The sequence below is a fragment of the Peromyscus californicus genome, unplaced genomic scaffold (genome assembly GCF_007827085.1).
Source record: "Peromyscus californicus insignis strain IS unplaced genomic scaffold, ASM782708v3 Scaffold_6__1_contigs__length_162567912, whole genome shotgun sequence".
Lineage (NCBI taxonomy): Eukaryota > Metazoa > Chordata > Mammalia > Rodentia > Cricetidae > Peromyscus > Peromyscus californicus.
Window position 1 is genome coordinate 10582935 of NW_026294584.1, and position 17068 is coordinate 10600002.

At 38.3% G+C, this 17068-nt stretch overlaps 1 protein-coding gene across 1 annotated transcript in view; it reads right to left on the reverse strand.

The window, feature by feature from the left end:
• The window catches only part of Sema3d (semaphorin 3D), a 195264-nt gene that overhangs the window by 9805 nt on the left and 168391 nt on the right, over positions 1-17068 (reverse strand). The window contains exons 12-17 of the mRNA XM_052720847.1: positions 15702-15924; positions 14502-14590; positions 12344-12385; positions 8139-8296; positions 5263-5327; positions 801-940 (exon numbers count right to left, since the gene is read on the reverse strand). Coding sequence (XP_052576807.1) covers positions 801-940; positions 5263-5327; positions 8139-8296; positions 12344-12385; positions 14502-14590; positions 15702-15924 — 717 coding nt within the window. The remainder of the gene's footprint in view (positions 1-800; positions 941-5262; positions 5328-8138; positions 8297-12343; positions 12386-14501; positions 14591-15701; positions 15925-17068) is intronic.

Below are 17068 nucleotides of genomic sequence, written 5' to 3' on the forward strand. Positions count from 1 at the left end.
GGCCATCCAATGTGGGTACTGAGAACTGAATCTGGGCCTTTTGGAAGAGCTGCCAATTCTCTTAACCATTCAATCATCTCTCAAGCCCTTTTTCTTGCTTCTTTTTATTCATTAATAATAAACATAACAACAATCAATTCTACAATATAGCCTTTTCCTCATAATATTGACAATATTAATCTAATATTTCTGACTGCCTAAAATAATCTCATTAAGTTCTGTGACATATATGACTTATCTATGTCATAAAATGTTCATAACATATTTCAATCTCAAGTCTGTGTTAAGAAAATTAACAGGAAAAAAGAATAAAGATTACTTTTCTCTCCATTTACTTAAGAATTAATACATTAAAAAAACTGAAAATCTGCATATGTCCAAATACTTATCCAATTTCCTCTTATGATACAATATAATAGAAATAGATATTTCTGGAAAGATTTCATTTTGTGACCTAGATTAAACTCAATAGTACCTAAAATTTAGTGATGTTAATATGATTATGAAAATATTGTGTTCTCATCTATAATCAGAAATTGTCTTGAAATTCTTTAAGAAATAAAATTTGAAAGAAAAAATTCATGTGACTATATTTTAAAAATATATATCAATGCTACGTTTGCATTCAATTGGCCTGTTCTTACCCCCAAACAATTGCAACCTCTGTTGTTAGTATAAACTCTACTTTCCTTTTATCTAACAGCGAGGCGAGTGCTCTGTGGCACTCAAGGCTGTGCAACTCGCAGAAGGAATAGCTTGACTTCAGTTTGACAACAGCATCCTTGCTGATGCTCACTTACCTCCTCGCGATGCTCGTCTCCCGACCGCTGGATGTACCACTTAACAGAGGCTTGCTGGGATTTAGGCATACACTCCAGAAAGGTTGAATTAAATTCAATTCCGAAAATCACCTTTTCATCGGCTGTTTCATGACTAATGCCTAGAAAGCAAACATAGCTTTGGAGATTAACCTTGGCCTGATTTTAAAAGCAATGGGAAAATAGACTGATTGAGAACAGATGTCACCAGGGAAGAAACTTACACATTATTAAAGAGAAAGGAAATTCATGCTACAATATTGTTACCTGAGAATCAGTACTGTCCAAAAGAGTGATGTTCAAACTACACCTGTATCATCATTTTAGGCTTTATTGCCATATTACAATTATGTTAAAGAAATAACAATTTACAATATGTAACTATTAATATTGTATCTCTTCATTAGATAACTTTTTGTCTTTCAATGTTTTAAGGTCATACTGTTGTTAGTTTTAAAAGAATAATTTAGTGTTTATTTATTTATACATTTAAAATTTTTTTTTTATTTTTGGTTTTTCGAGACAGGGTTTCTCTGTGTAGCTTTGCGCCTTTCCTGGAACTCGCTTTGGAGACCAGGCTGGCCTTGAACTCACAGAGATCCGCCTGGCTCTGCCTCCCAAGTGATGGGATTAAAGGCATGTGCCACCACTGCTCAGAAAAAATTTTTTCATTTTAATTTTATGTGTATTGGTGTTTTGCTTGCCTGTATGTATACATGCATACAATGCCCACAGAGGCCAGAAGAAGGTGGCAGATCACTCAGGGCTGAAATTACAAAATGGTTGTTAGCTGCTAAGTGAGTGCTGAGAATTTATCTAGAAGAGAAGCCAGTGCGTTTTACTGTTAAGTCATTCCCTTCAGACCCATCAATTTATTTGAGAAGAGACAGAAGGACAGACAGACAGACACAGACACAGACACAGACACACACACACACACACACACACACACACACACACACACACAGAGAGAGAGAGAGAGAGAGAGAGAGAGAGAGAGAGAGAGAGAGAGAGAGAGAGAGAGAGTGAGAGAGTGTTAACTTAAATTGGTACACAGAGTTGAGCAGATAATATTTAGAAATTTTGATGTCTGCAATCAGGGAAACAAGCAGACTAGTCCAAGCGTGATGAAATTGTGTGACATGAGCAAGGTTGATGGTCTGACTGGGAATGGAGACCTTATCTACATGGTCTACCATTTTGGTTTTGGAGATACTCTTTACCTAGCATGTATTTAGTATGTCAGTTAATAAGATCCTAAGGAGTAGGTTCTCAGATATTTTATTAATTCAGCTACTCTATCTAAAATACATTCTATCCAGAGTACTAAAAGTTTGTGTCCCATGTGGTATATAAAATCTGTAGTTCAAATTAACCAAGGAGACATAATGATGACTGCACAGCCTGGGTCAAATGTGAACTTTTCCATCATGTATCCAGATATTCCATTCTACAAATGAACCAATTTAGTATTTTAGGCATCAGCAAAGGACTAAAGGTTATGAACCCAGGGGAATCCCAAAATAAAGCATACAAAACGACTAACATAAATATTGGAGAGAAAAGCAGAAAAGTTTGCAGATAGGATCGGTGGGAAGGTGTCTCTGAGGAATCGCTGTATCAGTATAAAATGGCAGGATGTGAATGTGTATGTGTGTGAGTTCCTGAAAAGACTACACACTGCTAGTTGCAGCAACACAAATAGACCAAAGAAGGACATGACTGGTCCCCTTTATCATGGGAAATAAGTGAACAGAAGGTGAGGGGGGTTAACAGTGGCCTGGCACAAGAGAGTCTAACATGGTCTTATAGTCCAGGGTAAAGCAGGGGATTTTTCACTAATTATCTAAGAATCCAGTAAAAATGTTTCTAGTATGGCAGCACCATAATCTGACTGGAGTTTTAAAAACAATTACTCAGAATATTGAGTTGATTGTAGAATGACAAGGAGGCAATGTCGCTGCAGGGAAACTAGAGAAGAGGCTACTGAAGAGAAACCACAGCTTCCTTGTCAGTGACTGCAAGAAGAAGAGGTGGAATTCGGCCTTAGAGTCAGAAGGATTATCAAGAGTTCGGTGACAAGACTATGAAAGAAAGAGGGGCCAATAAGATTCCTAGCTGCCTCTCAGCTGGGCGAATGATGGCAGTGTTTACTATTATGAGGTGGTCTGAAGAACCTGAAGACAAAAATTCTCAGTCATTCACTGCAGATGCTAAATGGACATTCAAGCGCAGTGTTTGAGCAGGAAGGAATGTAGGCATTCATACCTAACAGACAGGACAGGAAAGTTAGCTATGAATTTGAAAGTCAGGGAGAATCTATTGCTACATGCAGGCAAAAACAAACATACAATGAGAAAATGGAAAAGAAAGTTGAGAAAATGCAGCAGATGCAATCTGCAAGGTAAGAAAAAGATCGACCAGAAGGACACACTGCCATAGCAGTGTAAGTGTGCAGAATACTATCTCTCTGAGCACAAGTAGGCTTGATTTGTTGTGTCTGATGATTTTCTGATATTAATCAACTACCATTATTGACTCAAGTTAACAAGGGTGTAGAGAAGCTCACAAAACTTCCTTACTGGTAAGCGTGAGTCTAGAGAACAAAGTGTTTCAAAGAGGAAAGAATTGCAGGTTACATAAAAAATCAAAAATAAAAATTGTCTATTGGATTTGAAATGGAAGAAGTTGACAGGGACCTCCACAGAAAGGGAATAGGCGGGATGATGATTTAAGGAGCTCTTGTGCAATGGTTTACAGCAGGAATGGGATATGGCAAAGGGAGGCAATTACTGTGAGTGCCTGAGGGAACAACTGTAGCTTCTTCACCTTCTTTATGGCACTTGTCGTCATCCGACATAGCGTTTCTTTTTCCTGTTTTATGTTTGTTCTTTTCCCTAACACACATGTGAATATAAAGTCCAGGAATGCATAGATAGTGTTCTGTTCATTAACACATCCTCAATACGTGTAAAGGACTGAATTCATAGCCTGCAATTATGTTCACTAAACTGAACAATAGACATAACAGTGAGTCACAGTCACATTGGAATAAAAAGGCATACACCCTAGTCTATACCAGAACTTCCTTTGTAGAAGTATGAACTTAGGAGTTAAAAACACATACCGTGTTTTCCAATCAAGAAATGACTGCTGGCCCATCAGTTATAAACTATGAAGAGTTAGGTCTTCTTTTGTCAGTAGCAATGTGATGAAAGAACGTATCCTCTTTTCCTCACCCTCAGGAGTGGTGTGTGTGTGTGTGTGTGTGTGTGTGTGTGTGTGTGTGTGTGTGTGTAATCCCAGCACTCAGAAGGAGGATCTCTGTGAGCTAAAGGTCAGCCTGGTTTACACAGCTTATCAAGTCCCAGGGCAGCATGCCAGGCTACACAGTGAGGCCCCGTATCCAAGAAGAAGAAGAAAAAAAAGTATGTTGCAGGGGTGGGGGGGGGGGGGCACGACAATAAATACAATCTCAAAGCTGTCTATAGTTTTTAAATTCAATTTTTCCCATTTTCAAATTCACTCACCAAACCTACTTTCTACCATCCTACCTCTCCCCTATTCAGATTTTCAAGATCTTCTGTTTCGTGAATCTTTTCTGCTGATCAACATGGCCTTTAGTAATCTCTCCTTTTACTAAATTCCCATACTAGTAATTGTACTTTATGACATCTCCAAAGGGCATAAGCACTCTAAGGAATTTCTTTGTCTCACAGTATACTCTGATCTATTAAGTACATATGGAACTTACTTAATGCACATTTACTGCTTGAATGTATACAAGAATAAGTGAATGTAAATAAAGTTCAGACTACCTACATTTTTTTTTCTAATAAGCACCAAATTTTTTTAACAGACCCTCCTCTGAGGTCTTTGAGTTTCCTCAGGATTCTCAAATGGTTGGGGCTAAATCCTGTTTTGTCTCTAACAGAATCCTCAAACTTTACAAGGATGGATAAAGCACTAAAGAAGAAACATGTGGCCAGGAGGTGGTGGTGCACACCTTTAATCCCAGCACTCAGGAGGTAGAGCCAGGAGGATCTCTGTGAGTTCGAGGCCAACCTGGTCTACAGAGTGAGATCCAGGACAAGCACCAAAACTACACAGAGAAACCCTGTCTTGAAAAAAAAAAGGGAGAAGAAGAAGAAGAAGAAGAAGAAGAAGAAGAAGAAGAAGAAGAAGAAGAAGAAGAAGAAACATGCTATGGCACAGGGATTTAAAGACATATGAAACAAATCATGATTTAACAAAAGGTTATTAACTTAGGCAAGTAGACAGGGAATTGGTTTATAAAATTCCTGCTGCTTTTCCAGAATAAAAGCATTATACAAAATGAGATAGTCATATATATGGTTGTTTAGATTCATATAGTAATTTTAAAAATACACAGGAAGACTAGCATTGTAAGTGGTAAAAAAATGTGCATTAAGTCCATACTTACTGTCTTCTACATCCCAGCACTGAGTGATTGGGTCCCCGTACTTTACATCCTGCCGTCTAGCTCGCCTATGGATAGAAGATTAAGCTAATTAGATCTTCAAGTGTAACTGGAATATAGAAAGGCTGTGTCTCATGCTAACACTGACAGATGCAAACTTTGCTTGTGTTACTGTGCAACCTAAATGCAGGTCAGGGTTCCCATCAATCAAACATTAATTTAAATTCTTGAGGTAGAAAAGTCCCAACACAACAAATCCTGTTTTGCATTAAGAATTTCATTTAACTACTGGTTTTTTTTTTTCCCTAACTTGACAAATTATTCAACAGAACAGGTTGAACATGACTAAGATCCAGGTTTATACACAAGACACAGGAATAACTCTTCTTCCCCTCCTGCCTGTCAAAATCATAATATTCAAAAGTGGCCGGGCGGTGGTGGCGCACGCCTTTAATCCCAGCACTCGGGAGGCAGAGGCAGGCGGATCTCTGTGAGTTCGAGGCCAGCCTGGTCTACAAAGTGAGTTCCAGGAAAGGCGCAAAGCTACACAGAGAAACCCTGTCTTGAAAACCAAAAAAAAAAAAAAAAAAGAAGAAGACAAAAGTGTTCCAGTGAGCAGGAAAGTACATATAAACAAAGAAACCTCATTGTGTCTAGGTTCATTCTAGTACACATTTTATTCAATTGGAAACAGAACTACAAGTTCAATATGGCATATATGTTACTATTATCAATAAACATGTAGCTATACTGGTAATTGTGAAAATAGTACAAGAGATTTTGCATTATGTCACATTTTCCTTAAGAGAAATCAATATCTATTTAAAAAGAAATGCCACATTTCTACTCAATCTCAGTATATCTTATACCTTAATATAGCTTCATTATCTTAGTCTATCTTTAATTTTTAAACAGAAAGCATTTTAATTTGCACATAAAAACCTTAATATTGTACATATTAACATGTACATAATATTTTGATATGTACACATACAATTGTGATATGTTGAAATTGGGTTAAATGTATTTATCGCCTTAAAAATTGTTTGCAATAAAAATATTCCAAATCCCTTCTGGTTTGTTTTAACTGTACAGTTCAGTGTTAGTATCTACAGTCTACACTGTGGCACAACACGCCTGCATTTCTTATTCCTATCTAACTGTATTGTGAAACCCACTAGATCCCTCCATCCCCGCTACTCTCCCCAGTCCATGTTGTCACTTCAGAGATCAGAGAAACAGCAGTAAACGTTCTCAGCGGCTGGGCTGCTCCCCAGGGGCAAAGCTGCCCAGCTGACAACCTTGGAAAGAGTCATCCATTGTACACATCTGCAGCCTCTTGATGGACATTATGTTAGGTAAGGGAGCACATCACAGTGGCATGTCTGTAAGATCAGAGATACAGTCTTGGGAAATACAGGAAGAAAAAAATTATGATGCTGTAAGGAACATAAGGTCATGAATGTTTTTAAATCTTGGCTTCTTCAGGAACGAGATCAATTAATCAAAGCGAACATTTATTGCCAAGTAATGAACACTAGTTTTTCAGCTTCTAGGAAAGAATTCCCCAAAGACTCACTAAGATGAGTCTATTCTGGGCAGAAAAGTTTAATAAAGTGCTTGCAACTTTTAACTCCTAATAATCATATTTACCCACTTATGTTTAATTTATGGACTAGACAGAATATAAAATGTGTCTCTGTTTTAACCAGTATGTGCAGATGTACAGTAAGTACCTACAACCTTTGTGTCCTAATGTTTAGAATTTGACAGATCAGTGAAATATTTAAAATAAAATAATGTCCACATGATAGTGAAACTAATACATGCTCTTCACTTAGAGCATCAGAAGACATCAGAAGTTCAAAAAATAACCTAAAAATGAAAATAACCAAAAGCACACATAATTTGTTGACAATTTAATCTAGAAGAACACACACTTTTAATGACACTTTAGAAAATAATGTTACTAATACATACATTCAAAAACAATGGTGGTAAAACACTCATCTAACATGAGTATTATTTCAAACTTTTTTTTTTTTTTGGTTTTTCGAGACAGGGTTTCTCTGTGTAGCTTTGCCCCTTTCCTGGAACTCACTTGGTAGCCTGGAGAGATGGCTCAGCCGTTAAAGGCTAGGCTCACAACCAAAAATAACATGAGTATTATTGATAGGCAGTCATATTACTTATAATTGTTTTGCTATTAAAATAGTGTCAAAATGTCTATCTTATAACTCTGGATAAGTTTTACTTGTGTGTGTAGAATAATGCAATGGTTGAGCTTTCCTGCATATTTCTGTTTAAAATAAAAAGCTACCAATGTCGAGGAAACAGCTTATCTGAGTGACAGAAATTGGCAAATTATAGTTATTAGAGTAAAAATAAAATTGAATCAAGTCACTCATGTATTGTGGGCTGTGTCTGCACATCTATAAACATAATTGTTTATAAATGACTTTCAAAGCAATAGAAGCAAATATGTGCATATTTAGAAGTCTGATGGCAGGAATGTGGAAAAAAAGTAGCTAATAAGAACAATTTGGGGAGGTAGACAGGATGTCACTATGTAGCTCAGGCTATTCTGGAACTCATGGCAATACTCCTGTCTCAGCCTCCTGAGTTGTGGGATTACAGGCACAAACTACCACAGTTGGCTGTTAAAAATAATGTATAATAATTTATCAGATTTTTTTAAAGTTCCACATTCCACAATTTCATAACATGTTTTATCGTCCAACTTTCACTTAATATAAAATGATTGACAATTTTAATTGTAATATTCCTTCCACAGGCCAAGTTTTCTATTTGTCTTTAGCTTAAACTATAAGCAAGGCCTTCGTGTGAGAAACTCATGTGGGAGGGAGGAGAGATCTGACCTTTTGGAAGTGGGTGCATATCTTGAGCAAGCATTTCCATCCCAAGCACAGTAGGGGTCTCTGGCAAGACAGCAATCTGCACAAGCTTTCCCATAAATGTCGCATCTGTGCAAGGAGAGCTGAACCAATCCATCCCAGGAACCAACGTACAACTGTTGCTGCAAATCAAGCAGAGAAAATGAATCAGCCCCTTTGCTCACATTAGTCTTGAGACAACTGTTCTGTAATATCGTCTTATAGCTCTAAATCCATTTGTGAGTGCCCTGCTACCTGTTAACGCTTGTGCAGAATTGTGAGCAAGGGTAAAACAAATCAATGTCTTCCACCCCAGCCGGACTCTGCTTTGAAGATGTCAATACTGAAATGGACAACTATTATGGAATATTAGTTTAAGATGTGTCACATTCTTTTATGCTGCAGAATATTTGTTTAATGATGCAAAGATGTGATATATTCTTTTGTGTTGCATTTGTTTAAATATGTAAAGCTGAGTTATTTTGCCTGCATAAAACACCTGATGGATCTAATAAAGAGTTGAATGGCCAATAGGTAGGCAGGAGAGAGAATGGATAGGTGGAGCTGGCATGCAGAGAGAATAAATAGGAGGAGAAATCTAGGGAAGAGAGGGAAGAGGGAGGATTGAAAAAAGAAGAAAGGGGGGATGCCAGGGGCCAGCCACAGAGTAAGAAGGAAAGAAAGATATACAGAATAATAAAGAAAGATAAAAAGCCAAGAGGTAAAACATAGTTAAAGATAAACAGGCCAATTTAAGTTAGAAAAGCTGGTTAGAAACAAGCCAAGCTAAGTCCCAGTATTCATAAGAATAAGTCTCCGTGTATTTATATGGAGCTGGGTGGCATGTCCCTAAAGAATTAAAACAAACAAACAAACAACAACAAAAACTACAGACAACATTCTAGAAAGCTAAAGTAGGCTTGGCAATAATTTAAGAAGGTAAAATACCAGCTGCTAGACTATGGAATTAAGATGTCAAATTATTTCTCAATAGTAGAAACTATACTTTGGTAGGCGCTAGAAAGCACAGATAATTATGGTAACATTGATGACATGCCTCTGCCATGCCTGTCAACATGAGGAATGACTAAAAGAGAGTCCTGACACTATTTTTAGATGAAGCGATCCCTGAAGGAATATGAGTTACAATTGAGAGAGTAGATGTTTAGTATCTCTATGCAGACATCACCAGGTAGACTTGAGCAATGCCCTATCACAAAGCAAAGGCTGCAGGATACTGGAAACAGCAAATAAATGACACTTTGAAAGTTAGTCCCGAAGTTCACGCAGTACTCCCCATGTACATCCATGTGTGTGTCTGCACAGAGGTGATGCAGAAGGAAGAATAGTGTCGGTGAGTACGTCTCAGTCTCCGCTCTCAAGAACTTATGGTCAACTCTAGGGGACTGCTCTCAGCTTTGAATTAAGGAGGAACCTCACAGAAATAGACTCTACGATAAAAAGCACAGAGGTTCTCAACTTACAGAAATTTGCCTTGTACTTTATTGCCTGTTAAATTCTGTTGACTTTCTTGTCACTAAACACAAAGAATTCTGTTTTTCCACAATTCTCTGAAATGCTTATGGCAAATGACTACACCTTCCCCATCACCTTCATCACCATCACTACCTTCCTCTTCATCCCTGGAGCTCCAATGGCTTCCACCCCCTCCCACTGCTGGGGGCTTGCTTTTCTTGTTTGCAAGGTTCTAACTACTTCCTCTCATGCCAGCCTTTTTTCATAAGCCCAACCTCTGCACAGGGCCCACTCCCTCTTCCACAGACAGAGCTTTCTAAACAGATGGTCTTCTCGTGACTTTCTCCTGCTTAAGGACAGTAATGGTGTCATGAGGACAGGTAGAGTCTTACATACTCAGGCTTACGTCTTCAGAGTCATCTCTCACTTCCTCTTACCCTAAGCACACATATGTTTCAGGTCAAATTTCAGACACGCTTAATAGAAACAGGTGTAGACTCTTACTTTTCACGTTCTTATTCCTTCCTGCTATCCCTCTTTTATTTATCTGGTTAACTACATCATTCATGACAGTTTGTCTATCTCTTTCCCTTCCCTCCCTTCCCCTGGTCTTTCTGGCTCCTTTTCAAGTCATTCTGTCCTTTGTCTTTCTGGTAGATGCTTCAATTAGTCCTCTGCATTGTTGGTGGCCTTCTCCCTCTGTCAGCTCTGCTCAGAGCTTCTGGAGGGGAGAATCATGCTATGTCACTCATTCTTCTCCGTATCTTCGAAGCACGATAGCAGAGATTCAAGCTATCAATGTTTTTGAATGAGCAAATCAGTGAAAGGGCCTCAGAACAAACCCATTTAGACATTCCTCTCAGAACTGGGCTATCAAGTTTAATTGTAGCAATGCCTTAATTGGGGACATATATTTTGAAATGGCTTTCTTTTTTTTTTTAATTTTTCTTTTTATTTTGCAATACAATTTAGTTCTACATATCAGCCATGGATTCCCTTGTTCTCCCCCCTCCGGCCCCCCTCACCTTCCCCCCAGCCCACCCCCCATTCCCACCTCCTCCAGGGCAAAGCCTCCCCCGAGGACTGAGATCAACCTGGTAGACTCAGTCCAGGTAGGTCTAGTCCCCTCCTCCCAGGCCGAGCCAAGCGATCCTGCATAGGCCCCAGGTTTCAAACAGCCAACTCATGCAATGAGCACAGGACCCGGTCCCACTGCCTGGATGCCTCCCAAACAGATCAAGCCAATCAACTGTCTCACCCATTCAGAGGGCCTGATCCAGTTGATGACCCCTCAGTCATTGGTTCATAATTTATGTGTTTCCATTCGTTTGGCTATTTGTCCCTGTGCTTTATCCAACCTTGGTCTCAACAATTCTCGCTCATATAAACCCTCCTCATTCTCGCTAATTGGACTCCCATAGATCCACCTGGGGCCTAGCCATGGACCTCTGCATCCAGATCCCTCAGTCGTTGGATGGGGTTTCTAGCACGACAATTAGGGTGTTTGGCCATCCCATCACCAGAGTAGGTCAGTTCGGGCTGTATCTCGACCATTGCCAGCAGTCTGTTGTGGGGGTATCTTTGTGGATTTCTGTGGGCCTCTCAAGCACTTTGCTTCTTCCTATTCTCATTTACCATGGTCTCCTATTCCTTGTTCTCCCTCTCTGTTGTTGATCCAGCTGGGATCTCCTGCTCCCCCAAGCTCTCTTTCCCTCGACCCTTGCCCTTCATTACCCCCACTCATGTCCAGGCTGTTCATGTAGATCTCTTCCATTGAAATGGCTTTCTTAAATCTTGAGGGTGTATGTAGAAATGGAATGGTAAGTCTAAATCTACTGTATCAAGATGTGGATTATAATATGAGAAAAGTGTTAAATCGTATTATATATAGTCATGATTATCAAAATTGGCCACCATTAACACTTACATTGCTTTGCCTAAAACATTGACATGTAGCATTCTATTTAAACTCACAGCAGGATGAGGATATAGTTCAGTGGTAGACGAAGTGAAGTGATTGTCTAATATTTTTAATGGCCTAGGGACAATCCCCAGCACTGAAAAAAAGAAAACCAGCTTTTGTTCATGACTGTCAACAAACATAATACTCAGGAGGTGGTGTCTGAGTTGGATAATATGATTCTGTCCCAAAAAAAGTACTCAGTAACTTGCTTAATAGGTGTAAAATCCTGGGTTTGACCCCAAGTATCACTAAGCAAGTAGAATTAAATAAACTCATAACAAACACGAGAGTTCTCTAGTTGAGAAAATTGCTTCTAAGAGATTGTTATTGAGTAAAGTGTTGAAGGTTGACTTCTGTGTTGTGTACCATGGTTCATCTTTGAAATCCTAGACTCCCTAATTAAAATACCTTTTCAATGCTTGTGATTGGCATCTTAAATATATGTCTTATGACTTGAGCAGAAATACAATCTCAGGAGAACAGACACCCACTCTTTTTTTTTTTTTTTTGAGGAAAAGGGAGGAGCACACACTATTCACTATTCCATTAATGTTTCTCTCCATTCTCCCAAGGCAAGGCTGAAACTAAGAGTGCCAATAAATCGGAGGAGAAACAGGCAACCTTTTCTTTCTGCATTATTAATGACTTAACTTCTAGTCTCCAGTTTCAATAGATTCTGCAAATGAACTTTGATTCAGGGAACTTGAGACTTCTGAAGTTAATTGTTAAACAGTAATTACAAAGTACCTACCTGTTTCAGGGACAACTCCATATTCAAGATGGCTGTTGGGTGCTGCAAACAGAAACAAAACAAAATGTCAGTAAAAAACATTCACAGCCTTACATTAGCCAGTATGTTGTTTTATCTTATGTCAAGCTTGGCTGTCCAGACTCCCACTGAGAGGAGAAAATGACCTTATTGCTTGCTATTTTTTTGCAGTGTATATTGATTCTACATTAATAGACATGATGAAAATGCTTGAGGTATTTTATCAGAGAGAACCTAGCTAACTGGGTGAGGAAGTGCTGTGTTGAAAATGCTTCCTAGTTATTCACAAGTTTTCACTTTGTTCTAAATCTGCATCTTAATACTGGCATATAATTCATTCTAGTGCTGACAAGAACATCTCCATGATTATTTATTGCTCCACTCTGATGTTACTTGCATCAAAGATTCAAAACATGTTTAAGTAGCAGAGTTTGAAAAGTTATGGTTCTGTTTGTTGATGATAATATTCCTTACGTGATGCCTCAAGATATCAGTATGTGCAGTTTCATGATATGGGTCAGGTTTTATTTCTAATAAGACCACAAGCATGAATAAAAAAAGCAAACAACCAACCAAATAAACAAACAAAAAAGGCAGGGCAACTCTTTAAGATATCTTACATATCTATTATCTATCTGGTACTTATTCATTTATTGCTTTTATGTACTAATTGACAAACAATAGATGTTAGAAAGTTAAGAAAATCTGTTAAAGAAAATTTGAAGTTGAAAAGTTTGTTCCAATAATTTTTTTGTTGTCCTTAATTTTAAAAGCATGGGCATTCCCTTTAAATTATGTTTGGGTTTTTGTTTTGCTTTTAATTGCATTTTACCTCAATAAAGTTGTTAAAGAAAGAAAAGAGACATATGTAGAGAAGAGGAGAAAAAGGAGAGAAGAGGAGAAAAAGGAAAAGAGAGAAGAAAAAACAGAGGAAAGGAGAGGAGAGGAGAGGAGAGGAGAGGAGAGGAGAGGAGAGGAGAGGGGAGGAGAGAAAGGGAGTCTGGCGATGTAAGCCAGTGGTGAGTTGTTTGCATGTGAAAAGCCCCAGGTTTCATCTTCAGCACACACACAGACACACACAGACACACACACACACACACACACACACACACACACACACACACACACACACACGATAGATGGATAGATAGATAGAAGAAGGGGAGGATAACAAGGAAAATCGATGGCCACTGAGATAACAATTAATCCTTGACTCTAAGACCCATTGGAGAAGATTTGTTATCATACATTTATGTGTGTGCACATGATGGAAACTCGCTAAGCCTCTGTTCATTCACCCTTATGTTTGACATCAACTTTTCCCTTAGGAACCACCCAGGATTTTGTTTTGGAAGGGGCCAGATAGCAGGTCTTGTTCTTGTTAACTTCTTGACCACTATTATCATCACAATGTAAACAGGATCCTGGAAAACCCAGCATGATAATTAACTTTAGCCCTTCACAGTGGAGGACTTCGTTCTTTCCAGGCAATGGATGTTTACATGGAAACAGTTTTTAATAAACATTTTTAACAAAACAAAAACATGAAAGAACATATTTTCTAAGAAATATAACATTATTTCTAATGTCTTATTTTTCATGAAATAATTCTAAATACCACAGAGTAGCTACAGAGAGTGCCTGCCACACTAAAATGTATTTGTTGTTAAAAGCAGAATTTAAAACAAAGAACTCTTCCTCCAGGCCTCCTAATTCCCTTTGAGAGGTAAGAGGATTGTGGCTTGCATAACTTGTTATCATTATTTTTTTTCAGTACAGTAAATCAAGACTCCTACACATGATTCATCAACTTTTCCAGTTTTCTCAATTCATTTGGGGAAACATTGCAAAGTAACATTCATAAAGTAGAAAAGCATCCCGGTCGTAAGAGATCCCAGGCTTTCATTCAGCGTGGCTACCCTTGGAGAATGCAGTAAGGAGAGGCGACCCCATGGCTTCTCTCAGTGGTGTTGTGATCAGCAGCAGAAGTGAGTGCTTTGCCACTTGCTTATGACCTGTTCCAATGCTTAGACCATTCAAACAGTGGAAGACTTCTCCGGGAAGAACAGAGAAAAGACCAAGTGTCCACGAATAGCACTGTGCAGTCTCAGTCTATCTGGAGCCCTGGGTCCCCTCTCACCTTGAACACCTGAAGCTCCTCCAGTACTACTTCTTCCATATTCCACTTCTCCTTGGAAATGCTGACAACTTTGAGAACTGTTCCAATGTCTGAAAAAAACATGGACTCATAATGCCACTGTCTCTACTCCAATATTTAGTTGAATGCATATTCCTAGAAATCCCAAAATTTTCGCTCACATTTTTCTCTGGATGCTTTCCAAGAAAGTTGCCCAAATTAAGTAGTGAAAAATGAAGCCTACTGTATACAACATTGCCCTTCTAGAGCAGATACTTATAAAGGGAAAATACACAGTATTTTTGTAACTGAATGTATATGACTAATTCAAACATTAGTTAAAATAATAAAATAAAAATAACTCTAAGATGTTCAAAACTATTAAATACAATTTTACAATGCAAAATTTACTTTTCAAAGTCACATTTTCCCCAGGAAAGGTTACATAGTGCCACCTAGTGGCTGCGTGCTGTTTATGGTAGTGAATTGCTGAAGGACCTATGAACGAGCTTTGGATGTCCAGTGCAAATTAAATTTAGCTCATGAGAATTAATAACATACTAATTAAAGTTCTGACCCTTAAATAGTCATCCCTGCAGTCTCGGAAATGGAGCATCCCTTAGATTATCGGGGGTTTGCACTTGCCATCTGTAACATAATCAGGCTCGACAGCTGGCGCCCAAAGGTCCTAGTTACGACACGATCTTTCCTAATAAGCTTAATTTCTACAAAACTATTGTAGTATTTAAAAGTTAAATAATTATAAAATTGTTTCACAGTCTTAAGAACCTATTCCAATAAAATATCTAGTATTTAAAACTCATTAATTTCTAGTGCAGAAATGCTCGGTTTATTAGGTAGCGTGTAAAATACAGGGTGAAGTTCTGAGGTTACATGCTGTTTTTATTGCCACCTGAACAGTATTATTGCATAACGTTTTTCTTAATTTTGAGAATCACCAAAGGCAATAATTTCTTGTGTAAAATGTATGAATATATAAATGTACATATAAATATAAATATATACATACATATTTATTTCTGATCATTAAAATTCACGAGCTAAACAATTTCAGGAAACATTGGCAAGGCATTAACCGATGTTTACTTGATTTTGGCTGATAAATATTTTGGAAGTTTTTGTTTTCTTTAACCGTTAACGAACACTTCAATTTCTTTGGCTGAAAGTGTGGTTTGAGGGTACCTGTTCCAAGAAACATGACATCATACTGTCCGTCTTCAGCAACTACGTGATCCACCACTATCTGCGTCAGTCTGTAGTCCACATTGATTCTCTTGAAGGTTGGCGCTCCCGCCACTGGGTACACTGACTTATACATCACCGGGTGCCGCCTTATGAAACTGATGACGTCATCAGGAAAGTCTCGGGTGGATTTAATCAGTGGGTCATAGGTTTTGCTTGGACACTGAAAAGAAATGTGTACAGGAATAAACGCACTGCATATGCACCTGAGAGGTGCATGCTATGGAAAATATAAATAGATGACAGAGTCGTAGTGGAATCACCAACGTGCGATAATGCAGTCTACCTTCCCTAGAGGGAAATCTGGGTTTCGTGAACGCCTTTAATCCCAGCACTCGGGAGGCAGAGGCAGGCGGATCTCTGTGAGTCTGAGGCCAGCCTGGTCTACAGAGCAAGCTCCAGGAAAGGCACAAAGCTACACAGAGAAACCCTGTCTCAAACAAACAAACAAAAATTCAAAATTATGTGACATTGCCTGAATTTTCTGAAGTTTCCTCAGTATAATCTTACTTTCTTTAAAAGATTATTGTTTTCAATAAAAATTAACTTTTCTAATCAGGCGTGATGGTGCATCCCTGCAATTCTGGACCAGGGTCAGGGCAGGATCATCCAGGCACAGGGACAGCCAAAACTAATACAGAGTTCAAGGCCAGCCTATGCTGTAGAGTGAGACCAAATCTCATTACCCCCCAAAAGTTTCTAAGGACGGTACTAGAAACTTGCATTGAAGAAACTCTCGTGAAAATGATCTATAAACACAAGAATGTACAGAAAAACTTTATTTGTAATTTTAAATAAATTTAGGATTCCCTTCCAATTTAACTACAAATTCCCTTTCAATTTAACCACATTCATTAAAAGTTGGAACAGATCAACAAGTCACAAAATTATCTCCAAAAGAATTTGAATGGTTTGAAATTATAATTATCCATTTCTGCTACAGATGCTATAAAAATTAAACTGTGCCCCATCCTGCATGCTGTTTCCTTAAGCCTAGGCTCTTTGTATACACTACAGGCCCCTTCCTGCCTAAAATCGCTTCCTGGGTGCACATATTAAACAAAGAGTTAGCATCAACTGCCCTCTGGTGGTCACACTTAATTTATATCAAGCACAATTTGATATAAATTCACTGAATTTGGTATGTAGTTATCCAAAATAAAGAAGGAATGACATTACAATTTGAATATTTTACAAGGTATGTACTCTTTTTTTTTTTTTTTGGTTTTTCGAGACAGGGTTTCTCTGTGTAGCTTTGCGCCTTTCCTGGATCTCGCTTTGGAGACCAGGCTGGCCTCGAACTCACA